This window comes from Strigops habroptila, chromosome 4 (assembly GCF_004027225.2).
Source record: "Strigops habroptila isolate Jane chromosome 4, bStrHab1.2.pri, whole genome shotgun sequence".
Lineage (NCBI taxonomy): Eukaryota > Metazoa > Chordata > Aves > Psittaciformes > Psittacidae > Strigops > Strigops habroptila.
Genome location: NC_046358.1, coordinates 11,683,858 through 11,710,198, shown reverse-complemented (window position 1 = coordinate 11,710,198; position 26,341 = coordinate 11,683,858). Strand labels below are relative to the sequence as shown.

The following is a 26,341-nucleotide window of genomic DNA, read 5'->3' as shown; positions in this document are numbered from 1 at the left end:
CTTGCTGCAGGATTGGGGCTGTAACATAGCTGCTGGTTGCAGCCCCACAGACAGTCAGGTGGGGGACAGAGCTGTCTCCCCTTGCCCTAACTGAGGAGGGGGCTGCCCTCAAGCATTGGCTGGCAACAGACCAGCTTTGTGGGGCTCATAATGAAACCCTGTTTTCTGCCACATCTCTGGTTCCCGGCAGCAGGGCAGGCACTTGCCTCATCCCATCCTACCTACTCCTTCCCACAAGAGTCCAAAGCCTCTTACAAGGTGCATGGCCCCAGCACTGCTGCTCCCGCAGCCTTCTAGCCATGATGGAGGCACACGGTGGGGCTAATGGTGAGTAGTAGGGCTTCTCCACCATGCTGTGGCTTGGAAGCAACTGCTGAAGCCCACAGCAGGAATTGCCTGTTGCCACAAGGAAGTTTCAGCAGGAAGAGGAAGGCACTATTGCATGGCAACAGATCTGAAGCACTGGGAACTCTTACAATCCCTTGCAGTGGTTTTTATGCAGCAGAAAGTGTTGAGATGCTCGTTGGAATCATGGAGCAGACAAGGAATTTTACCTAAATTTATTCGGTGTCATGGTTCTTGCCCTCCCTCCACCTTCTGAAGGCAATGAGTCTAATTCATCAAAATAGTACAGCAGTATTTAAAGACTTTTTCAGCATAATCTTCCAATATATATAAAATAAAATTTTACATATAGTCCCTGCTTTTATTTTTAAAAAAAAATAGCTTCCTCCCCCCCTTTTACAAAATACGTGTCATCAGCAGGTTACAAACAAGTGGCTGGGAAGAGTTGATCCAGCAAGTGGTCTTCACCCCATTGTGGGTGGGAGTGTGATGGAACAGTGGCATTTGTCCTTTCTCGGAGAACCCACACCAGCTGAGCAGTACAATGTTAAGTCTCTCTTTCTCTAAGGAGTTCACCACATATTTTGTAAGATGTTCCTGAAGTTTTCCAGTTCTCTAACGCTTGTTGAAACCCTGTGTGAGGAAAGCAAAGAGGAAACATTAGAGCCACATACACATCATGCTTTATTTAAATTCAAGAGAAATGTGACAGCAATCCCTAAAGCTCCAAGCAGCTCTTAGGAAGAGAGAATTTAGGATTTCAGCTAAATTAGGTTGTGGTTGGTTATTTGCTAATTTCACAGACTCTTTTTAAAAGAAACACTGAGAAACATAGAGGATGTTACAGAGATCACACAAACCCATTAACTGGAGGTCAAGAAACAGACTGTAATATTACAAGCGGTGCAGGCATCTCTCCTTGCACTATAAACTTGTTTCTTCTGAAGGGTTTTTTTTTAAGCACCCATCTTATTTTTCTTGCTGAATGCGTTTTGCCCCTGGAGCATCAGTAAAGGGGCCAGGTCGGATCCTGAGGATATGTGGCCCATGTGTGCCTCTCCTGTACAGGAGGGTTCTGCCCTTCCCTGCTGTTCTAAGGTTTGGAATAACCCAAACAACAAGCGAGAGATGAAGGTTTCGAAGGCTCCAAGGAGGATTTCCAGCTGGGCATCAGAGGGGAAAAGGGAAGAAAGAACAAGGCCTGTCCCTGAGCCTGGTGTGGGGATGAGCAAGGCAGCTCAATTTCCTCTGAACAAAGCGATGCGGAGATTCCCTAAGGCTCCCGCGCGCTGCTTCCAGAGGCTGTGGTGACCTGGCAAGAGAAGAGCCAAAGGAAGCCAAGCTCCCCTGGTGTAAGGGGAAGGCAGCTGCTGTGCTTGGAAGGGGAGCACCACAGCACCCCTGGGGAGGGGCACTTCGGGTTTTTCCAGGTCTGATGCTCATTACAGACTCCCTGTTGCTGGCGAGTGATGCTGCAGGTTTCGTTTGAAGTGAGATACAGCAGGACCTGTGAGCTTGAGCACTAGCAGCAATGTCACCCAAAGAATCCTTTGAAAAGCTGTTTACCAGAAACTCCAGCTCTGTCAACACCACTAAACAGTAACATATAATCAAGAGTGTCTTGCAGCATCCTCTCCCTCCTAAAGGCCTTGTTACTCTCCTTCTCTGCCAAAAACTCCTCATCCAGCTCTCCACAAGGGACGGACTGATGGATTCCTGTTAAATGCAACCACTGCAAACAGATGTGGGAATGTTGTGGCTGCCCCTGGAAGTGTTCAAGGTCAGGTTGGACAGGGCTTGGAGCAACCTGTTCTAGTGGAAGGTGTCCCTGCCCATGGCAGGGGAGTTGGAACCAACCATTCTATGAATTTGTGATTCTGTGAGGTGAGCACCTTGAAGGAGAGCTCAAAAGGGAGCACAGAACTACCACAACCCCCAACTGGGGACAACATGCTCTGAGGACAGAGTCACACAGTTCTTAAAAACTAGCAAATTCTTTGTATCTTGATACAAATGCTTCCCTGAATTCCTTAGGGAAATGTAGAGTATGACAGAGTTGTTTTAAATTGTTCCAATTGTTGCACTCTGTGTCAACATCATCTGATGTTTGAGAGCTTCTTCATGAGACAGTACGATCGGAGCAGGAGCCAACACCAACCTTGCTGGTAAGAAATGGCTGTGTAAGCTTAAAAGGGATGTAACACTACAGCTCAGGTGAAAGTAGAGAGGAAAAAAAGTCTCAAACTAACCTTCCAAAAGCATTAAATAAGGCAACAATTTCTTGTCTGGTCAGCTGGAATCCGTAGGAAGGGCCACTTTCAGGTATCTTTTCTATTAGGTTTTCAGAAAAGAGGATCTTCAGCGCTGTACCCAAGCCCTGCGTCTGCATGTGACAAACAAGATCATTTAATAGCGGGGAGATGCCCAGAGCCTGACTCACAAATTTAACTTTCCCTCCCTCCTCCATCTTTGCAAGGACTCCTGCTGACATCATCTAACAGAGCAAGACCTGGATTCCACCTAGCACGGCTCAGAGAAGGGGCAGAGCAGAGCCTTATTCATTTAGCATTGCTGTGACAGCAGAGCTACCCCATAGCAGCTTTCTGTCTAGGTTTGACCACCTGCAAAATCCAGTGCAGATCACACTGAGCTCCTGGTTTTGCAGCACCCTCTGCCTCACTTGTCAGAGGCCCTGCACTTCCTCCCCTCTTCTGGGGAGCCGTGGTAGTAGGGTAACCCAGTTTCCAACTGCGATGGCCACAGGCAGCTGCTGCCAAGCCTGGAATGGGCGCGCTGCTTCCCACTGACCACACGAGGTAACACCTGAGCAGCCTGATCAGTGCCTGGGAGCTGACCCGTACCCAAGAACCGCATCCAAGCCCCACCAGATGAGGAGCCTCCAGACACATCCCCTGCCACTGAGCAAGCTCACCTGCAGCTTCCCCCACAGGCGACATTTGAAGCAGCCAACACAGTCCATTATCCTTGAGATATTCTTAAAGTGTAGCCTAAATTCCTCCTGGGGAAAAAGACATCCAAGTTGATTGTGGTTATGCACTACTTAGGACTTCTTCCATCTATTAATCCAAATTCAATAATGTATCAATCCTGGACTTCAGGCTAAATTCAGTGGGACTGAGTTTGGGAAATGCATGCTGAAGTGGGGTCCCCAGCAGCAATTCCCCACTCTCCTGAAGGTGCAGACTGTAGTTACCCCACAAGCATCCAAACCATTCAGAAAGCAAAATGGAATTTGGAAAATTAGAAATTGGAATATTTGAAATACCTCACCTGGTCCCTGGAGCATACTGAGGTCCCTTTCAGATCCAATATTATCCCAGCCACACACCTGGAAATACCCTTTCAGCAGCAAGGGCCCCAAAGGGAAAGGCTGGCCAATTACCTTTAGTTTAGCAGCTTCCTTTTTATTTCCTGCAAAGAATGAGTTTTCATCAAAATGCAGTGGGAAAGACCTGAAATAGAATGAAAAGAGATTTATCATTGATGAGAAGCTCAACGTGGCTCAGCAGTGTGTGCTCACAGCTCAGAAAGTCAACTGTGTCCTGGGCTGCATCACAAGAAGCGTGGCCAGCAGGTCGAGGGAGGTGATTCTCTTCCTCTACTTCACTTTCATTAGACCCCACCTGCACTACTGAGTTCAGCTTTGGGGCCCCCAACATAAGCAGGACATGGACCTGTTGGAGTGAATCCAGAGGAGGCCATGAAGATGCTCAGGGGGCTGGAGCACCTCTGCTCTGGAGACAGGCTGAGAGAACTGGGGTTGTTCAGCCTGGAGAAGAGAAGGGTCTGGGGAGACCTTAGAGCAGCTTCCAGTACCTAAAGGTGCTGACAAGAAATCTGGAGAGGGGCTTTTGACAAGGGCCTGTAGGGATAGGACAAGGGGGAATGGCTTTAAACTGAAAAGCTTCCCCATCCCTGGCAGTGTTCAAGGCCAGGTTGGATGGGGCTTTGTGCAACCTGGTCTAGTGGAAGGTGTCCCTGCCCATGGCAGGGGGGCTGGAACTAGGTGAGATTTAGGGTCCCTTCCCAGAAACCATTCTAGGATTCTATAATTATCTCTCCACAGCTTGTTTATATGGCTGAAGTCCAGCTCCAAGAAGTACCTGGTGAGGTGGGTGAATGAAACTCATCGGTGAGAGATACTGGACATCTCTAGATGTATTTTAAGTGTAATCTGCTTGTTTCTTAGGTTTCTTGGAGGCTTTCCATTTTAGCTTGCATCTCACCTTGGAGACATTTTCAGCAATTGCCCTATGGTTTCTAAGCAATTTTAGTCTGTTTTCTAACAAATGTAAGCGCTGAAGGAGCAGGAGTGTGACAAGATAAATTCAAACATTGATCACATTGAGACACCTATTTCCATCTGCTTCCATTTCTCTTAGTCCAGACTCTGTCCAATAGCCCAAATCTCTGTTACCAACATGTTCAGGATTTTTTTTTCCTAGTCAAAACCATGAAACCAGGACTGATACTCCACAGGACTGAGTCAAACAGGTAGCCAGTTTCAGGCCTGACAAGTAGACAGGTATTAAATTCAATTCTGCTAAATCAAAAAGGCAGCCTAGACTGTTACGCTCTGGGTCTAACCACCCTGTTTTGCAAATTGAGTACAGATAGAACATACTCCTACCAATACTACACAAATCATACTATCCCACTACGAGAAAGCCCCAGAACCCACATTCCTAGGTGCTTCAAGTGAAAGGTTAAGCACACTCAGAGATGCTGGGGCTGGAAGAGCCATTCATCCCAGGCACTGAGTGTATTTACTTGGCCAGGTGGAGAATTTCCAGCAGTAGGGTTTTCGTTTCTGCATCCTGACTCTTATTCCCCGTGTACAGCTGGAAACCCGGGCGCTCAAAGAACGGCAGCACTTTGGACAGGGCCCGCAGCTCTATCAGGTAGAGAAAATAGAGGTTCTTGAGTCTTCTGGGACCTTCCCCTCTGGTGATGACTTCATCAAATCTCTGCTGGAACTCTGTAACATTGGGGCCCCATTTCTTCTCTGACCAAGTATCTGAAAGAGGAAAAAAAAAAAAAAAGACAAAGACATGATGGGTTTAGTTCAGGTTCAGCTCCTCCCTCCATCCCTGGTTAAATGGTGAAATACAACTCTAACCAGGGAGATGCAGGCTTTCCAACAGTCATAGACCCTTCAATAACCACAGATTGTTCCACGCTCAAGAGAGGTGGGCTTTTAGCCACACTCAAACCTCAGCAAGCACACAACTCCTGTAGACCTTGGTTAGCTGGTTTAAAACACGACCCAGGCTTACAACCAAAAGCTAAGATTGGAGGCTGCTCATTTTAACCAGCTAAATCAGTTGGAGAGTTTTCATCAGGTGAGCTGAGTGTTTCTGGGAGCAGTTCTGCATAAGCTGGTGATAGCTCAACATTCACAAGTGAAGAGGACCAGATGGATGTACCAGGCAGGCTGTGAGGGTCCCTTTGTTTCTTCACTCCTGCCTACAAAAGCCACTGACTTAACTGGAGAACCTGGAAGAGGTCTCTGCTTTGGCATGAGAGTCTGCAGAGGCAAACAGGCCTCCTGCTCCCATTGCACTGGCAAGCAGCAGTGGGGCCAGAGGTTGGCAGGTTTCCTCATGAGCAGGGACATCTTCAGACAATTCCTGCTGTTATGGAAATGCAAGAGAACAAAAGCAGCCAAGGATGGGAGGAGACTGGCCTCTATTTTCCAGTCTCAAGCACAGAGGTTCTGCAAAGAATATTTCTGTTTGCTCATCCTGTCGTATACTTAAGATTATATAAAGGACATAGTGGAATGTGGAATACAGCCATAGCAAGCTGATGAATAAAAAATAGGAAGAAGCTTTATCTTGTAAATCACCCAGCAGGAAAGGGCTCCTTCCCAACTCTGAGCTGAGGCAGGCTCTCTGCAAGGCGACCACAGCACCTGCTGATGGAAATCCTTGCACGGATCAAAGCTGTGCCAAGGAGCACCACCTCAGAGCAGAAGTCACCTTCTGTAGCCTTCCAGTGGATGCTCTCCCTTTCTACACACACCAAAGACACTCATTTGACTATCTGTAGCCATCCTTATTTTCCTAATCCTCTCTGCAGTCCCAATTCATCTCTTGCCTTAGATGTTTCTCTTGTCATTCCATCTCCCAGCTCTAACACAGTCTAACATCAGGGCAAGGCCTATGTGGGCTGTAGAGACTTAAATATAATTACTTAGTTAAATCTACATTACTTATCCAAATTTCAATTCAGCTTCAATTTCAACTTTCAATTTCAATTCAATTCAAATTTCAGCTATCTCTAAATCTGTGCTTGATTTTTGCAAGCTTTAGCAGAATAAAGGTGTTAGGCTTGGTCCACAAGTACCTCTCTGGACTACCATGACTAAATCCCTCAGGAAGTCTGTCAGAACCTGCATCCCATGCTGCATGAGCAGTGCGCCACAGCCACTGGCCTCGTGAGACACACTAATCATGTTTTCACATCACCCTCGATTTTCAGCCCCTGGGTTGAAAGTTAGATCCTTCAGACAGCTACTTACAGACAAAGGCATGCAAAGGAAATGGAACTGGCATAAGGAAATGGATCAAAGGTGCTGGGAAAGCCTAGCCAAGCATTTCACAGTCTAGATGAGATTATTGCTAAACTGACCATCATGAAGACAAGGCTGTCCCTTCCTAGCCCAATATTCAGTTAGAAACCCACTCCAGGATAACCTCGGAGGAAGAATAGAAGGAATACGTGCTGGGAGTCTTGGTACAGAGCAGAGTCCAGCCATTTTCAGACCTGAAGGCATGTGGTAATTGCATTACTAATTCTGTTACACAGCTGGTGTGCTGAGGGAGGGAAGAGCGCAGACAGAGGCCTGAGCCCTGCAGGAATGGGCTCCAGCTAGCACTTAGTGGAGCCATAGAAGTCTCAATTTAGGAGTGATGCAGGAGAGCTATGGCAGAAAGTAGCATTTACCTTGTAAAAGGTACCTCGCACTCAAATGGATGTTGATGCTTGCATGGAGACCAGAAATGAGTCTGTAGAAAGCTCGTTTCTCTACACAGACACCTGAAAAGAAATGGGCAGCTTAAGTTACTGAAAGCTTACACTGAACTTTCTTCTCCCAGATGTCAGACAGAAATCTAACCCCACCTGAGTGTGGCCAGTAACTCCCACCCATACCCTGACCATTTTGTGCTCATCCCAGGAACAGCAACCAAGTTTGGACAAGGGATTACCTTTCAGCCACTTGTAAAACGCATGCTCTGGAAACAGAAGAAGAAAACAAGTACATCAGTTTGAGGGTTCTGCCCAAGCCTGGTGCCCTGAAACCACCTCCGAGGCCAGCCCAGAGCTGCTCTGCTTGCTCCAGTTTGCAGAAGCCAGGAGAGGAGTGTTAGAAGAGCATGAAAATAGTTCTTCTCCCACCCTTCTGACTGATGCTTCTATAACACAGCACGGCAGCAGCTAAACACAGCACATGGTCTCCCCACCCATCTCGGCAAGTGCTGCAGAACGGCACAGCATAGGGGGACATAAGGAGCATGGATTGCTCTTCTCTTCTGGCCAAGGTGGGGAGAGGGGCATTTTGTTTTGCTGTTTATAAAACAAAGAAACAGCACAACAACCCAACCAAGCAAAAAAAACCCCACACAGTGCAACCAGTGAGTACAATCGCACAAGGTAGTGTTTCACACTACCCCTGCTACTTGCTTGTGAGTAATCTGGAGAACATAAAATGATTTGGAGATAATTTGGAGACAAAAAGACATAGCATATACACAGGCCCAGTGCTGCAGATGGTGAAGTGCTCCAGAGAACAGCCTCTCCCAGATGTGAGCCCTGCAGGGCTGAGGGAGTTGGGTACCCAGCTCCTACTGGCTGTCTATGAGTCTTCTCAAAGCTCCAGCCCGAGAGCTGCTCTCTCAGTAATAACAAGTGCTGAAATAACCACAACACAAGTCCTGTCCCTGAAGACTTATGACACTTCAGTGACTATCTTCAAATAGTCTTAAAAACCTGCTGGTGCTTTTTAAGGCCACGGAAGGATGGGCTGACCTCAGGGGCAGGGAGCTCAGGGGGATCTCTACGCAGGGTCCTGAACACAATAGAATTTCAAGACAACTTCTGATTTGCCTGGAAAAAGATTTTGCTAACCAGGTGCATTAGCTAATGGTACAGCTCTCGACAGCACGATAGACACCACATTTGTTTCTGTTACTAGTAAAAACAGATAGAGTGCCACTCACCTCCATTGTCTCCTGATGGAAAAAAGCATGAATGGTGGAGGAAGAGAAAAGAGGAGATAAAAATTACACACGACCAAAATTAAACCTCAAAGCACAAGCATTAAGATTGCTCTGTTAATCTGCTCTGACAAGACAATGAGCCTCTCCAGGGAGGCTTAGGAATGTTCCAAACACAGAAAATGTCCTGAACATCTCGAGCTGCGGCAGTGAACATACCAGATGAACAATGCTACTGAACAACCTTGACCAGCACTGGGGGGATTGGTAGTTGCAAATGAAGTAAAACCACCAAACAGCTCAACCAGAGGCCAGAAAACAAGGGACATAAATCACAGAATCATAGAATGGGTTGGAAGGGACCTTAAAGATCATCCAGTTCCAACCCCCTACCACAGGCAGGGACACCTTCCACTAGAGCGGGTTGCTCAAAGCCCCGTCCAACCTGGCCTTGAACACTGCCAGGGATGGTGCAGCCACAGCTTCTCTGGGCAACCTGTGCCAGTGCCTCACCACCCTCACAGGGAAGAACTTCTTCCTATCATCTAATCTAAATCTCCCCTCTGTCAGTTCAAAGCCATTCTCTCTTATCCTTGTAAAAAGTCCCTCTGCATCCTTCTTGTAGGCCCCTTTAGGTACTGTCTACCTCTGCCAGAGATCTCCTGTATGACCTCTGACAGGATACTCAAGGACCCCATCCCTGCTTCCTGCAGTTCATTTGTCACTTGCAACAACTCTGGTAGGTGTCAGATTCTCTATTTTCATGTCCTCCTGCTTCCTGATCTGTGAAAGGTATCCCTCTCCCCTCAGCAAACCTGTGTTACTTCATTCAGATCTTGCCCTAAACTGACGTGGTCCAGGGAAGCACTGGTATTTTCAAGGACATTGTACATTTCCTTCGCCAGTGCTGCTCCTGAAGTGCCACTCCTTGCACAAGGGGCAAGGGAGGAGGGAAGCACCTACACAGTTCAGGGAAAAAGCACGAGATCCCCCCCAGAGGGCACTGCTGGGGCAGTGTTCGGGTCAAATGAACAGGGAACGAGGATACTCGTCTAGGCACAATGGGGCATGAGGAGATGTGGGGTCTCTTAGCAGCCTTGAGCAAGAAGCTCTCATGCTTCCAAAATCCTTCCCTACTTTCATTTACACTGTATAGTCTTTGCTTTTGGGGCAGATTTTCTCTTTCTAGATGGTTTCCACAGCCAACCCCAGCCAGGTTCTCATTTCAGACTATCACAAATGGTTTGGTCCCAGCCCCTCCAAAGTTCACATTTCTTCCAGAGTGGAAAATCAGACTTTCCTTCTCCATGATGAATGCTAGAAAGCCACATTTCCAGGTGCCCTTGTCTTAACCATAAAATTCTACATGTGACCAAGAGCTACAACACATTTCTCATTCAGTAGGAGAAGTAGCTCAAGAGAGCATTTACTGTTTCTGGGGCTAGGATCAGCACACTGCTAAACCACTTAGTGAAATAAATAAATGACTCACCTCTATCAGATTCCAAAGGTCTTTTTACATTCTGAGGCCTAAAAGGAAAACAAAAAATCATTTAAATAAGATATGTAAATAAGTGAGTGTCTCCTTGCTGTGCAGAAACACAGTACAGCAGAAACAGTTATTTCTCTGCAGTCAAATGGCCTGAGGAAATCTAAGAATCCCTTCTGTGCTTTAGCTTTGTTCAGACAGGAAACCGATAGAGCAAAATGAGGCTTTCTCTGGGGTTGTGTTGTTTTGGGGTTTTTTTTCTTCTTTCTTTGTTAAAAACAGCCAGGAAAACTTGAGTGTCTACAGAAGTGCTGGTGGGCATTATCGCACAGCCCCAGTGCAGCACGATACACTAGTACGAATGGAGAGGAGAGCCCTAGAGACCACAGCAGTCAAGACTGCAGACCAGTGCCCACCAGTACTGTGCACCAGCCCCAGGGGTACCCCCAGCGGAGCTCAAACAGGCACACAGCCTGGGGAGAGAGCTCACCTCACCTGGGTGGTGGCCAGGGAGGACAGGACTGTGTGCCCAGGACCACATGGCACCAGAGCTGCGCACCCTCTGCCAGGCTGCTGCCTCGCCGCACTGCGGGGCCTGCATCAGGAGCCTGCACCAGGGCAGGCCATGGTACAAACAACAGCCAAGGGGGCTCATGGGGCAGCCACACACCTCACCCCCTCCCCTGACAGCCCACACTGCACAAGCATTGCAGCATATCAGGAGGATCAGGATTAATGGGATGGTTAAAGCACATGCAGCCCCTCTGCAAAAAAATCAGCACCTGCAAATTTGTGGAATCTGTCTCCCAAAGCACCTACTTGAAGCAGTTTTCTTCGTAAATACTGTTCCAAATTTTCCAGGCATCTGGTCCTTTGTAGCCAGTATAGCGTTCAGGGTTCAGGAGCAAATCCACGTACTCCACATCAGGAGAAAGGATGTCTGCGAAGCAGAGTGCTGGGTCAGTGACAAAAACTTGTGAAGGAAAATGTCATCTCCATCTAAGCTGCCAACTTCCTAAACACGGCAAGCCCCTGAGCAGTGATGAAGCTTTGCCAGTGATCTTTGCATCATATTGTTTTCAAACTACTGAGGGGAGGGGAGGTGGAAGAGAGAAGAAATGCTATATATGAGATATCACACACTGTCCTGAAAGTTCTGCAGAGGTGCTTAAAATCTCATTACAAGACTTGTCAGATCTAAGAAGCCCCTGTACCATCAGCTTCGCAGAAGCTGTCTGAAGAGTCATCATGCCGCGTCCACTGGAGCACTGCCTGCTGGGTTTCCTCGCTGCAAAGGAAGTGGAAAGAGACAATCAGAAAGAGCACTGATAGTAGGTTTCCTTCAAGATGAGTAAGGATTGTGGTATAAGAAGTCAAACCTCAAAGAGCCATCAACAGCTCCAAGTCTCTCAGCTTCTTCACACTCTTCAGCAAGGCTATTGGCTTCTTCCGAGTACTGGGTTGAAAAACAAAGGGGTGGTGAGAGAAAAGGATTAAAAAAACAGGTTTTTTGTTGTTATAAGTCTGCCCTTAATGCCTTAACCTAGGTTAAGCATCAGGAACATTTTCATGATTCATCCCACCCTGTGTTTCCACAGGATGCCTGCAGATATCCAGAGGCTTGTGCAATTGCCATGACTTGCAGGGACTCACAGCAGCCTCCTGCACTGCCGTAGGAGCATTTTGTCCCTGACGCCACCCCAAAGGCTCTATAGCATGCCAAACACTTGAAGAGGGTAAAAATTTAGGCACAAATACTGCCCATCTGATTAAGGCAGCTTTTATCAGCTGCAGCAACATGGAACTGGCCTTATAAGCTGTGTCATATTGTGTACACAGGCACACCTACCTTGTAACTTCTAGATCTGATTCCATCAGGGACTTTGTCCTGAAAGACAAAATGGAGCATGTGCTTCATGTGGAGCTGATGAGGCCTTTCAGCCTAATCTTTGAGAAAGATGAGGAAGGTTACCACAGTTTCTAGTAGTTAGAAGGTAATCAAAGCACTCGGCTCAGCTTACAACACATCCAGCTTCTGGCTCCTCCACAGACTAAGGTTAAGCAATATTCTTGGGTGGTTTATTTGGATTTTTCGCAAGACTCCTCAAAAGGTCAGCAGCTTTACAGGCAGCTACATCACGTTATGTTTTGCTTACACAAGCATGAGGTTGGGGAAGCCAATATAAACCCCAGAGGAGCTGGAGCTGCCTCTGGTCAGCTGGTGACATCCTGTCTACCAGTGACGCCGGCACTCCTCAGATACTGCATGACTGATACACGTCATTCCGAAACTTCCCTTTTGCCACTCCATCACCTAGTGTCAGGCTTGCCAGCCCCACACAACCTGAGCAGCAGGCACAAGACAATTGGGCCCTAAATTCTCCTCAACTTCCATTTAATCCATCAGTGGGAAGGCAATAAACCAACTTCTACACTGCAGAAGGAAATACTGTGATGGCAAGTAGCACAGAAAGAGAAAAGTTAAGCAATGAATAAGAGTTATTTTTATTGCTTTTGGTATAAAATGGACCCAAATTAAAATAATTAAGAGCAGCAGTGACACAGTCAGTTCTTAAAATAAGAACAACTTCTTCCCTGCAAGATGACCTGGGCAGGCTGGAGGAGTGGGCTAACAAGAACCTTATGAAGTTTAACAAGGACAAGTGTAAGGTCTTGCACCTGGGTAAACACAGTCCAAGAGCAGCATGGGCTGGGATCTACCCAGCTGGGGAGCAGCTCTGTGGAAAGGGACCTGGGGGTCCTGGTGCACCCAGCTGAATAGGAGTGAACAGTGTGCTGCTGTGGCAAAGAAAGCCAACAGGATGCTGGGTTACCTCAACAAGGGCATCACCAGCAGAGACAAAGATGTCATTGTCCCATCTATTAAGTGCTTGTCAGGCCACACCTGGAATATTGTGTTCAGTTTTGGTTTCCACTATACAAAAAAGATGTGGACAGGCTGGACAGGGTCCAGAGAAGGGCCGCAAAGATGATCCAAGGACTGGGAAGCCGTGTGAGGAAAGGCTGAGAGAGCTGGGCTTGTTCAACCTAAGAGTAAAGAAGGCTCAGGGGAGACCTGATCACCATGTTCCAGTATTTAAAGGGAGTCCCTTTTCCACGAGACTCCCTTTTTACAAGGAGTTCCATGGAAAAGATGAGGGGTGACGGATACAAGTTATTCCTGGGGAGATTCTGACTGGACACAAGGAGAAAGTTTTTCCCAATGAGAACAGCCAGCCATATAATCTTCCCAGAGAAGTGGTGGATTCCCCAACACCGGACACTGTTAAGATTCAGCTGGACAGGGTCCTGGGATATCTAGTCTAGGTCATGCTTTGCCTAGAAATGTTGGACCAGATGATCCTTGAGTTCCCTTCCAACCTGGTAGTCCATGATTCTAGCTAATACTAATGTAATTGTAACATTATTCCGTCACATCGGTCATAATCATTACTAAAGACATTCTTTTTAAGGAAAACAGTATTTAAGAAAATTTAGGACTATTCTGAAGTGAAAAAAAAAAAAATCATTCCATTTTGGGTCCATAATAAGTGCTTTTTGAAGACTAGGGAAGCAAAGGACACTTGTTTGAGGGGTAGAATAGTAGAAGACAAATTTAACATACATATCAGAATTTATATAACACAAGTGATAGCCACACACACTCCCATACCAGAATCTTCCAAGATGTTGTATCAGCTTAGATATTGGGTTTTTTGCAGCCAACAGCTACACTACACCACAGTAGTTACCAGGTGAAGGGGACAGACACCTGTTTCACTGCAGCAGACATCAAATTATACATGAAAATAAACTACTGCATTGGGAAAATGCATGCAAGTAGGGCCATGAGGCCTCTGCCATGGAGAGCACTCATCACACTGCTGGCGTGGCATTCCGCTGCACACCATCAGCACACAACTGGCTCCAGAGACCAGGGAAGGAAAGGGTGAGACAGCCTGTTGCTGGCTGTGACCCACAAAGCCAGACTGGGGGATATTTTCACCACCTCTTTCAACCCAGCAACCAAGTTCTCATTCACCTGCTGTCTCATCCCCTTCTTTTCAGGCAGACACCTGCGGTCAAGGGGTTTTCTTTTGTCCAGGAGGCAGGGTCAAGAGTGTTTTGCTTTCATATCGGGAAAAAAATACTGGCCTCTGGAGGAGCCATTGCACATAAAGAGAATGGGCTGGAAAGGTTGAATTCATCAGCCAAAACTGCAAATCACAGTGTGGCTCACTGGCCAACTATGAACACCCTGTCAGTTAACACAAGAGGCACTTCTTGTAACAACAGTGATTTGCCCAAAACCCACCCATTAATGCCAAAAAGAAGAGGGTCCAGGACAAGATTTTAGCCATTCATGGAGGGTCCAGCTATCAAAAGCTCAGCTTTCCTTTAAACTGTCAGAATTTAGCATTTTGGCCTTTCTCATGGATACCAGTATTACTGCACCTAAGAAAGCTCCATCAGAGCCACAGTTTTGCTGCAGCTACAATAACGAGTAAGTCATTTGCCTGCTTCTTCCTCTTGGTCTGCAAAAAGCCTAATAAAGGTAAAAGAAGGGATTTGGTACTTACAGATGGGCAGGGCTTTACAGCACAGTCTCTTCTTCCACAGTGACTGTTGTCATTCCAAAAAGGACAAGGTTTTTTTAGGTTTACCTACAAATAACATAGTATGCTATTACACATTTCCTCCATGCAACCACACCAACCTTCCACACCAGACTTACCAACACACATCTTCAGTGCCTTAGTGCAAGACTTCGGGTTTAGTGCAAGGTGGAGTGCAGTGACAGTGGGAACAGTTGGTGTTATTTATCTTAACAATATAAAAAGCTCACACTCATTGACTTGTCTCTCACACAAGATGTGTGCACCCATGCAACCTGGCCAGGACTGTTCATGGTAACACAGAAGACAGGGGACACAGGGCACCAACTCCTCATCACATCCTGAGGCTCATGTCAAGCCACAATAAGCTTTTGGTCAGGTGGTTTGTACCCTTTAGGAGCCAACAGTCACTATGGGGCACTCGTCGGCCTTGGAATATTGCTGACTTTGTTCTCTGTGAATCTTAGGGGATGTTTGCCCCCCGTTGATTTTGTTTCCTTGTTTTGGGCATCTTCGGATGTCAGCCTGCCTCCCTGTCAGAGGAAGAAGAAGAGGATGTGCTAGAGCCCTGCTGCCATGTGCTTGTGCCCAGAGCACAGCTCTTCTTCTGTCAAGTCATCTGTGACCTGGACGTGTCAGTGTGTGAGCCTTCAGGCATGACAGGAACAAATAACTCCTTGGTGTTCACCAGACTTATTGCTATCACTCATGTCCTTGCTATCAATACAGGTTATTCTTTTAATCCTTGCTTTGCTGGTTCTTCTGGTGCTTTCAAACACAGACATTTCTATTCATGCTTCATTCAGACCAATCTTAGTATTTCTGCTACAAACCCCAACACTGGAAGGGGAAAGGACATTGCACTCCTTTAAAAAACCCTAGTTTCCTTTTCTGTGAGTTGGTATCAAGTATCATGCCTTCCAAAACAATTAACAAGATTTTGTGGGTTTGGTAGAGAGGGTGAGCAGGGAAAAGCAGCTTTACCCCTGTGATTTTATATACGGGCCCATTCAGTGAAGTTGGGAACTTTTAAAATTGTTCCTACAGAAAATGTTTGTTTTGTCTGTGGAAACAATGAGGCAACAGTCGCTGTTCAGTATCTGTATGCAGCAGGTAAAAATACCACCCCATAAGCCAAGCACACTCAAACAAACCCCACATTTAGTCACATACATGTGGTCTCATGCCAATGGTCTGGCAGTAACAGCCATCACGTCACCCGAATGCCTGGTAACTAAACCTAGCTCTCCACCTCAATGGGGAGACACTACGGAGACTCTCATTATGCAACACGGATCTCTGGTCATCAACATTTTTGAGCCACAGCTCAACAGAAAGAGTCACTTCATTGGCTTACTGCTTAAGTTCTTAAGGGGGAAAAATGCATATGGAAATATCTTTAAAATCATGCATCTTATAAGCATATTGTATGACAGTAAGATTCTCCTAATAATAGAAGAGTCCACCTACTGACTGCGTCCTTAAAAGATCAGGATTAAAATGTAGGCATCTGATTTTAAAAAGATCAGCAATAACTTCAAGGGAGAGTTGAAAAAAGAAAAGGAAAAAGAAAGCAGTAGCACACAAAATAAATACAATTCTTCTATGAGAAAATTACCTTGTAGTATCTAAAATAGTCACTTTCCAGAAGTTTATTCAGTCTAGGAAAAAACTTGTAGTTGTTGAAGGCATCAATGGTTTCTACATCACAGGTACAGTCATCTAAATGGCCAGTAACCTGTTGGATAAAACAACAACAACCAAATATGAACAACTTCACCAGTGCTTTTTAACACTGTAGACAATAAAACAATTCAGAATTGTATTTCCTTTTACCAACAACTTGACCAGTTAAGTTTAAACAACATTAAACCGGACTGTACTGATTGGCAGAGAACAACTTCTGATACATCCTTTAGGAAGCGTCCCGTATTTGTTGCTTGGGACAGGAAGTTTTCTCTGGCAGCACTTTTCCTCCAACGCACACAGATATATTAGAATTCACTGATGTCAGAGTAATAGGCACCAGATGGATACTTCTGTCTCTAAAAAGCAGAGATTACAGGACACATCCGTATGTCATACACATACACAAAACCCACATAGCCCTTGTCCACACATCAGACACAGTTACAACGATCGCAGATGTTTCAGTTGAGGCCAAATCCAGCAAGACCCTGATATTGGCTGCTGTAAGAGCTGGAAGCCGTAGGCACCGCCAGCTCAGGCTCCCGACTGCGACCGCCTCAGTCTGTCACTCCTGTAGGATGGCACACACATGAGAGCTGGCATTTGCATAAGGGACCAGTTAGGCAACAAGAATGCCACCGAAGATCATGGCACCCAAAGAAAGTCCCTGTGGTTAATCAACTGTGCCTCAGCCATTTGTTTGATTTAATCGGAACCACAGCAACTGCAGAACAGGCTCTCTCCTCACCTCAGAGAGCCATCCGGCAAGAAAACGTTTGTTTTAAATGTGATGTAGAAAGCCAATACTTCTTGCATCATCCTGAACAACTCAAGCCCTGAAGAGGCAAAAAAAAAAAAAACCAAACAAGTAGCACGAATTCTGCTATGGGTTTGTGATACGTAGATTACTGTCCAGATGACAAAGTTGCACAACAAAGAAGTAGTTTTAAACAGATCTGGCGCCAACACTGAGCCCTGGGTAACACCACTTGTGACCAGCCACCCACTGGATTTAACTCCATTCGCCACCACACTTGAGGCCTGGCCATCCAGCCAGTTTTTACCCAGCGAACAGCGCACCCCTCCAAGCCATGTGCAGCCAGTTTCTCCACGAGAATGCTGTGGGAAACAGTGTCAAAAGCTTTACCAAAGTCCAGGTAGACAACATCCACAGCCGTCCCCTCATCCACTAAGCAGGTCACCTTGTCATAAAAGGAGATCAGGTTAGTCAAGCACAACCTGCCTTTCATAAAGCCATGCTGACTGGGCCTGATCACCTGCACATGTCCTGTACATGCTGTATGACAGTACTCAAGATGATCTGCTCCATAGAATTCCCCAGCACCGAGGTTAGGCTGAACAGGTCAATGGTTCCCCAGATCCTTCTTCAACCCCTTCTTGTAGACAGGTGTCACGTTTGCTAACCTCAAGTCAACTGGGACCTCTCCAATGGGCCAGGACTGCTGAGAAATGATGGAAAGAAGCTCGGTGAGCACTTCCACCAGCTCCCTCAGCATCCCTGGGTGGATCCCATCCAGTCACCCTGGCCAGAAATCAAGTATTACTACTCATTCACTCTTAACAGCATGCTAGGGATTTTTCCTGGATGTAGCAATACAACACGTGGCAAGCTGCCATTCCCCAGTATCAGATAAATTTGGAGTTTTAAGACCAGACAGTTGTTTTAAATTGATCTTGCTGATTTATGAAGCCAAGAATGGGATGTTTGCCACAGTTTGTGATGAGAAACTGTCTTGTCTTCTGTCCCTGAAAGCCTACAAAATCCTGGTAGGAGACAGCACAGAAATGATGTACCCCATGCTAGTGTTCTAGGGGGTTATGTCCAATCTCTGCCTTCTCTCTGTGCACACGACAGCTGTAAGCAGAGACAAGCAGAACAAGGCTGGAAACGTTGGCAGCTCCTGTGCAGTGTGACAGAGTGCACTGATGGGTGGTGGCATAAAAGCTCTCCAGGAGAGGCCAGTAACAAACAGGCAGATGGAGGATGCACAAGAATTATGACTGTGCTGGACTGTATTTAAGGGGCTCCCCCTCTTACTTTTAATGCACTTGACCAGCCTAAGGTTTGCTGAACACTGTGGAACAGCAAACAGAAGCAGGTACCATTCCCCTTGCAGGAAAGGCAGCAGATGAGCAAAGTCACAGGCATCTGTGGGAGGGAGTAGAACCCTGCGAGCCTCAAGGAAAAGCATCCCTGAATCCAAAGCAAAGGGGCTACCCCAGCCTTCACAATTAGGGCAAAATGCATTCTGTAGAGCGCCATGTGTAAAACACGAGCTACCTGCCTTGACACATTTCCGGAGAGCTCTTAGATCATTCAGCAAGAGCTACACATCAACTTAAATAAACCCGTTGTAATTACTACTGTGGGAGTGGAACTCCCTGTCCTCCTTCCAATAAGGCAGGCAGAAATGAAGCACTTGCCTTGGAGCACACATGAAATGGGGTGGTGGCGCAGGAAGAATAGCTTGGATTAAGCACAAAGCACCTTAAAGGCAAGCGCAAGTTCCTTCTCGCAACCCTGGACAGAGAAGGAAGGAATCCAAGCTCTAGACCCAGACCGCTCCATAGCAGGAATTAGTACTTTGGGAACAGCTTTTTTTCCAAAGGGGTTTGATATTCTGGACTCACCAACACTGATCTAAGGAGGAGTGAGGGAAACCAGAGCATGCCAGAATGAGCACTCCACTTAAACGGTTTGTGTTAAGGCACCCTGATTTGGAGGCTCACTTCTATTTGTACAGCTGATGTTGAAGCCCCGCCTGTTACCCTCACACAGGTGCTGCATACTGTCATGCATTTTACACAGTAACGAAAATTAACAGCATAGCAATTAAGCTTTCCACTAGCCTGAATCACCCCTATAAAAAACAGCGATTTGCTAATCCAGTTACCCAATTTAATGCTTTTTCAAGATTAAAAAACAAGCAGAACACCAAAAAACCCAACAAGAAACAAACCACAACAAAAAAACAACCAACCACAACTATTATTTCCTCGAAACTTGGCATCCTTTAGGCAGGCAGCTTACAGAATGGGTCTAAAAGTGGCCTACAAATGGGTTTGTGGATAATCTTTAGCTTCTCCCCTGTAGCCACGCTACTCAAACATGTTGCTCCAAGGGAATGACATCCCTGTAAGAGGTAACATCGGAGCGCCCAGCAAGCCCCTAATGGGAACAGCCTGCACCATGGGCACCAGCCTGTCTTCACTGTGTCCAGCGACCAATTCAAGCCAAAACCAAGCTGGCAAAACACCATTCTGAAAATAATCCAGGGTGAAGTGCTGCAGCTTCTACCACAGAACTGAGGAGGAGATGGGTTTGTGCTTTGGAGGTCTCCACATATCCACTGCTCTGTTTAGAAAAGCATTGGTGGGAAGATGAGCCGCAATGCCACCAAGAGCATGCCTGTGGAGGCAGCACAGGCAAAGGGGAAGCACTGGGGAAATCTCGAGCTCTGCTCAACTCTGAGGGAAAACTCCTTCTTTCTCCAAGGATTTCAGTCAGACTATGCAGAAATGGGCAATTTCCCCAACCTGTGCATAAGTAATTGCTGGCCTGCTTACCTTCTAGCTCTTCCTCCTGAGCCACCAGGATGCTGAGCCAGGCCTGGTGACACTGCCTGAACATGCCCAACCTACCAAAGCTCACAAAGGAGCACAGAAGACACGAGCCAGGTCTCCTCAGAGACCGAGATGAAAGCCTCAGTGATGCTACCACCAAACAGTACTGACACACATGAAGATGCAGGGATGCGGGCAGCATTAGACCACTTGGCAGGGCATGGTCTTCACCCCAGAAGTTCCCTCTTGCTCCATGACCACCTGCGACCCCTGAGCATGTACGCAGCCAGAGACTTGTGCGTTTTGGACTTCAATTTCTGCTGTCGGAGCAGGTGAGCTACAGCACGTGTCAAACATGCCCTGCAATGGGCGGTGCCTTAAAACACTTTCCCTCCACCTCCGTAAAGTATTTATCTACATCTTCAGCCTGTATTAATTAGAACAGTTGTTTAAGATGAAATTTAAACTGATCCAGTCCCAAACATGTGCCGTGTGCTTGCTGGCATCTGTGAATCACTGAGCTGAGCAGCAGCAGTGGGTTTCGCTCCACCCGGCAAGGGTGTGAGAGCCTGGCACGAAGCTGACAAGCAGGGCTGGGTTTCCCAGTGGGAAGAGATGCAACGGAGCCGCCGGGACAGACGCGACACAAGCGGCTCTGGCTGCTGAGTAAGCACCAAGGAAGGCGTTTGGCTGGCCCTCTGCAATAGCTGCTCTCAATCCCTCAACACAGGTTGAACCACCACCACACGTGGACTCCACATCATCCTTAGGTATGGCCTTGCCTTCCACCCCAGGCTCCTGTCAGTCTGCTTTCCCTGCACTGCTGGTCTGTCTCTCCCCACCTCTTTCTGCTGGCCCTAGTGTCACAGAAACATCCCCTGGGCAGTGGATTTAGGGCTTCTCTTGCTATGGGCTCCATCCCAGACCCATCCACCATCACCTATTGCACAGCTGGGCAGAAAAGAAGGCAAACTCTTTTCTGCATCTCCCACTTCCAGCTACAATAGGGCACAGGGAAGGGAATACTACAGTGGCTGAGGAGTTGCTTTTAGCCTGTACTGACTCCCCTGGCAGCTGCCTGCTCTTCTAGACAAGCCACACCAGTCCCACGCCGATGGCAAGCAGATGCTTTCCCTGCTGCCCCACAGAAGCTTCCTTGCAATTGCCCTGCAGAAGTGATCTGTAGCTCTGCTGCAGCACTCAGTCCAGCTAGGGCTCCCTTTCGCCCTTGCCAGCATACTTGGAGCAAGGAGCTGGCAGCCAGGTGAGGACAGTCATGCCCAGCATCTGGCCTGGAAGCAGTGTATGCCAGCCAAGGTGCTTTCTCCCCCATCTTCTGCCCAGAAAACAAGAACTGGGGCTTCCAGAGCTCACACAGAAGCAAACCTCACTTGGGAGCCTCAGGATGCGGTTAAACCCGAGAAGCTGATGTGCTGTCAGATATCACCTCCAAGCATCTGCTAGCAAAGAAGGATCTGCAGCTGCTCTGCACTTGGAGCCACCCAGCAGAGATCAGGAACTGTGCTAGGGATGAATTCCTGCCCTGAAGGCTGCTGGGGGAACATCAATTCAACAGGAATGCGAGAGTGGCTTGAAAGTCTGTTCAGGTAACAGGGAGGTAACGCTCAGTGCCCTGACTCATCCCTAATGACAATGTACTGACCACAGGAACACCCCAGAAGGAAAGTGGCCCTTTGCCAGACCGGAAACCTAGTCAAAATCCCAGTCTGCCCAACACCTGCAGCACATCCTTAATGCAGCTCCATCAGTCTGTAAACAGCAAATGAGCAATAATTGATAGGAATATGGGGAACTGATTCATGGGCTGACTAAAGCATTAGCACCAACAGGAATATCTGGGCTGGGGACAAGCTGTCTGTAACATTTGAGGGAACTCCGATACTGAAATGTTATTCAGCATTAATGAGAGAGGTTAGAAAGCAGAAACAGTATGTGAAAATCCAGCACTTTTAGTAATAGTTCCTAATAAAAGTTTCAGGACCGGTTAGCAACCTCTTTATCTAAATGAAGAGCTAAAATAACAGTCAGAAAAAACAGTGCTCTCACTAGTACAGACAGACGAGAGAGCGACGCCTGTTGCAGAATTAAGGCCCACTTACATCAGTGCTTGAAGTATTGCTAGAGCAAGTGCTCTCAAGAGCAGCCCTTGTCACCTGTCCCAGCACAGGCTGACTGACAAGCTGAAGCTCTTCCACGTGCCCTACATCAAGGTTTCTTGATCTGACAAGCTTGTCAGACAGCAGGAGATGGTTCACAGGAGGAAACCAAAAGCTATACCCAGGCCTTCAAGTATATAAACAAAGGAGGGTAAACCATACCATTTAAGGCTTGCCCTGTATTTTATTTGGTGGTAAATTAAAACCACCAGACCAGTTCTGCACAAGATGATCAGCAAATCATTTTACAAAATGCCTCGGGTGTGTTTTTAGCAGGTTAAGTGGTTAGTAAGGCTGAGAAATGCTGCCCTACACAACACGCTTTCCCAAAGGCAATAAAGTCTGGAGAAATCTTGAACCTGAACACTTGTATTGAAAACTAAACCAAAGCACAGGCTACACGAACAAAAAGTGCATTGCAGGGTACAGAGTACAACGCCAGATCCTCCTACCCAAGGAAAAAAACTGCAAGCCATTACTATGCCAGGATGCCAGTTCACTGAAGGTTAGGGCTTCTATCTCACACCACACTGCCCACTCAGACTTTAGTCCTTAGGAGAAAAACTTAACTGCAAAGCAGGAAGCATAGAAACAAAAACCCTACAGAGATACGGGCTGTTGGTCGATGAGAAGCTCAACATGAACCAGCAATGTGCTCTGGCAGCCCAGAAAGCCAACTGTGTCTTGGGCTGCATCAAAAGAAGAGCGACCAGCAAGTCAATGGAGGTGACTCTTCCCTTCTGCTCCACTCTTGTGAGACCCCACCTGCACCGCTGCATCCAGCTCTGGGGACCCCAACATAAGAAGGACGTGGACCTGTTGGAGCGAGTCCAGAGGAGGCCACAAAGATGCTCAGAGGGCTGGAGCACCTCTGCTATGGAGACAGGCTGAAAGAGCGGGGGTTGTCCAGAGAAGAGAAGGCTCCAGGGATACCTTAGAGCAGCTTCCAGTGCCTAAAGGGGCTGACAAGAAAAGTGGAGAGGGACTTTTTACAAGGGCATGTAGGGATAGGACTAAGGGGAAAGGCTTTAAACTGACAGAGGGGAGATTTAGATCAGATATCAGGAAGAAGTTCTTCCCTGTGAGGGTGGTGAGACACTGGCACAGGTTGCCCAGAGAAGCTGTGGCTGCCCCATCCCTGGCAGTGTTCAAGGCCAGGCTGGATGGGGCTTGGAGCAATCTGGTCTAGTGGAAGGTGTCCCTGCCCATGGCAGGGGGTTGGAACTGGATGAGCTTTAAGGTCCCTTCCAACCCAAACCATTCTGTGATTCTATCTATCTATCTATTTATCTATCACAGATACAGAATCAAAATGCATGTTTTTCAATTCTTGATCAGCATAGTTTATATTTACCGTTTCCACATGAAACTGAATTGTCAAGACCCACCAGAAGGCAAAGCCAAGCGCACAGCTGCAGGTTTTTTCATTTCTCCATTCTCAGTTTCTGACTCACATTTAAGCACTAGAATTTTAGCACAGCAGAAGTAGCCTTTGTAGTAGCTCTTTTTTTTTTTTCTTTTTTAAAAAAAAGGGAAGAAAAATAAAGCACTGAATACATTGTACCATCTTCACTCCTTGATCTTGCAAACGTGCTTGTGCTAAGTTAAGTCAAAAGGAACCTGTGGAGGGACCATTCCCTCAAATCCAGCTGCTTGGTCTCATCTCTTGATTAACTATACCCAGTTGTCTCACTACTGTACACCAATAGAAGGTGCACCAGCCAGACAGTGACAAGCCTGGCACATCAGCAAGGGGAAAAACACTGGAAGAGCTTTAGCAAGAGGGCAGCCCAGCTCGCCCTGGCATGGCAGGGTAGGGTAGCAAGTGCCTGCTGCAGCCACACTCTCTCCTGGACAGTGGAGTTGGGAAGAACAGCAAGGCAGACCCACAGAGGAGCCTGGAGAAGAGAAAGCTCCGGGGTGACCTTAGAGCAGCCTTCCAGTACCTAAAGGGGCCGACAGGCTGGAGAGGGACTTTTGACAAGAGCCTGTAGGGACAGGACAAGGGGGAATGGCCTTAAACTGACAGAGCGGAGATTTAGATTAGATATTAGTACAGTAATACACATCCCTGAAAAACCCGACGAGAGGTGGCTTGGGAAGCACAGCTCCCCTAGCTGAAACACTCGCCTTTTCTGCCAGGAGAGAATACAGTTAAGAAGGTGAGAAAGAGGGCACGGGGCTGCTCGGTGGATAGAAGTCTCGCTCCGAGTCCCTTTGCTCTCCGCACCTCGCAGCACGTTTCCCGATGCTCGGAGAGGAGCCGAGCCCTAGCGCACCTGCACCCAGCGGCGCTCACGGCAGGGTCCGCGCCCGCCCCGACGGCTGCGCCCCAGCCCCGCGCAGTGTTGCCACCGCCCCGTCCCCCGGCAGAGCCCACCTGGCAGAAGCAGCGCCGCTCCGCCGCGCCGGGCGACCCGCGGCACAGCACCGCGCCCGGCAGCAGCAGCGCGGCGAGCCCCAGCAGCCGCAGCCCGCCGCCCGCCGCCATCTCACCGCGCTAGCACCCCCACCGCCGCCGCCGCCTGAAGAACCCGCGCCGCGTCGCGCACCGCCCCTCGTCGGGGGCGCGGCCGCCGCCGGCTACGCACCGCGCAGTACGGAACACGGCCCGGCCCGCGGCGCTGCCCAAGGGCGGCTGGGACCTCGGCGGTCAGCGGGAGGCGGCCGCCGGGAGCTGCCCGGGTTCTCGGCAGCGGTGACTCAGTCGGGCCGGCCCCGCCGGGAGGCGGGCGAAAGGCGGCTCTGGGTTGGGGCTCACGTCCGCAACGGTGCCGTGACCGGCGGCAGGAGCCACGGGCCATGGGCAATGAGTAATGAGAATTGGGTGGGCACTTCCCGGAATTACGATGAGTATGTATATAATAAAGATATATAAGCTGTAAACTGCCCCTTCTCGGTATGCATGGTAGGCGGAGCGATCACCCGGTTCCATAATAAAGTAACGCCGCATTTCCAACCCATCAGTGTGGTCGGAGAGTTGATTTTCCTGGATTTCGGTGACATCCCCAGCGGCCCGGCACAGCATGTAGGCGCCACTCCATGTTCGGCCAGCACAGAAAGCAGCCCTGTGGCCCAAAAGAGAGACGGGGCCTCTCGCAGCAGCCCGGGTGTCCCCAGCTAGCAGGGAGCAAGGGGTGGCTGCTGGCCCTGCTCCAGGGGGAGTACCCGTACTGGGGCACCCTCCTTCCCTCTGAGAAGGAGCTGGAGGGCATGGGCCCCTGCTGCCACCCATGAAGCCACTGGCCTTGTGTCCTGGCTCTGGCCGTGCAGGAGCGTGTCCAAGTTCCTCAGCACCCACAAGCCATGGCTACTCCCTAACGTGTAAACTAGCCAACCCTGAAAGTAAATCCTTGCTAATTCGGATAGTGGAATCCATAGCTTGGCTGTAATCTAGTGACTTGTCTTTTCCATTGACATCTCCGAGGCTCCGGAATGGCCCAAACCCTGGGGCAGCCGCCTTGGATGGGCAGGTCCCGCGCAGCAGCTGGGACATGGAGCTGCAGAGGCTCCTCGGGAGGCCAAACCCGGCTGCTGCTCGTGCCAGACACTGCGATGTGCAGGTGTGTGCATAGACATACATAGAATCATAGAATCAACTAGGTTGAAAAAGTCCTTTAAGATCATCACATCCAACCTTTACCCCAGCACTGCCAAGGCCACCACTAAATCACTGAGAGCCTCACTTAAACGGTTTGTGAACACTTCCAGGGACGGTGACTCAGCCACTTCCCTGGGCAGCCTGTTCCAATACTTGACAACCCTTTTGGTGAAGACATTTTTCCTAATATCCCATCTAAACCTCCCAAGGTACAGCTTGAGGCCATTTCCTCTTGTCCTATCACTTGCTCTTTGGGAGAAGAGACCGACCCCCACCTCACTACAACCTCTTGTCAGGTAGTTGTAGAGAGTGATAAGGTCTCCCCTGAGCCTTCTCTTCTCCAGACTAAACCCCCCGGGTCCCTCAGCTGTTCCTCATCAGACTTGTGCTCCAGACCCTTCACCAGCTTTGTTGCCCTTCTCTGGACCCGCTCCAGCACCTCAATGTCTCTCTTGTACTGAGGGGCCCAGAACTGAACACAGGATTTGAGGTGCAGCCTCACCAGTGCTGAGGGGGGGATGATCATTGCCCTGGCCCTGCTGCCGCACTGGTGCTGTTGGCCAGGATGCTGTTGGCTTCTTGGCCGCCTGGGCACAAGC

General features: G+C 48.3%; 1 protein-coding gene across 1 annotated transcript; it reads right to left on the bottom strand.

The window, feature by feature from the left end:
* Positions 1-545: 545 nt before the first annotated feature.
* On the bottom strand, positions 546-24,634 carry ERO1A (endoplasmic reticulum oxidoreductase 1 alpha). The gene is made up of 16 exons (XM_030484846.1): positions 24,522-24,634; positions 16,309-16,428; positions 14,655-14,738; positions 11,924-11,962; positions 11,454-11,530; positions 11,289-11,362; positions 10,894-11,014; positions 10,078-10,115; positions 8,589-8,600; positions 7,578-7,604; positions 7,315-7,407; positions 5,137-5,383; positions 3,749-3,818; positions 3,278-3,364; positions 2,595-2,728; positions 546-978 (listed from the first exon to the last, which is right to left on the bottom strand). Exons 1-16 carry the CDS (start codon positions 24,630-24,632, stop codon positions 918-920), a joined length of 1,395 nt encoding a protein of 464 aa, XP_030340706.1. The 5' UTR covers positions 24,633-24,634; the 3' UTR covers positions 546-917.
* Positions 24,635-26,341: the final 1,707 nt, after the last annotated feature.

What these genes read in the sequence shown, in the direction of transcription:
- ERO1A (XM_030484846.1), bottom strand. Translation starts at nt 24,632, where the DNA reads ATGGCGGCGGGCGGCGGGCTGCGGCTGCTGGGGCTCGCCGCGCTGCTG. An exon ending in GCTGTTGATGGCTCTTTGAG is followed by an intron (nt 11,363 to 11,453) that starts GTTTGACTTCTT and finishes CTTCCTTTGCAG; the next exon opens with CGAGGAAACCCAGCAGGCAG. An exon ending in TACGAAGAAAACTGCTTCAA is followed by an intron (nt 10,116 to 10,893) that starts GTAGGTGCTTTG and finishes TTTTCCTTTTAG; the next exon opens with GCCTCAGAATGTAAAAAGAC.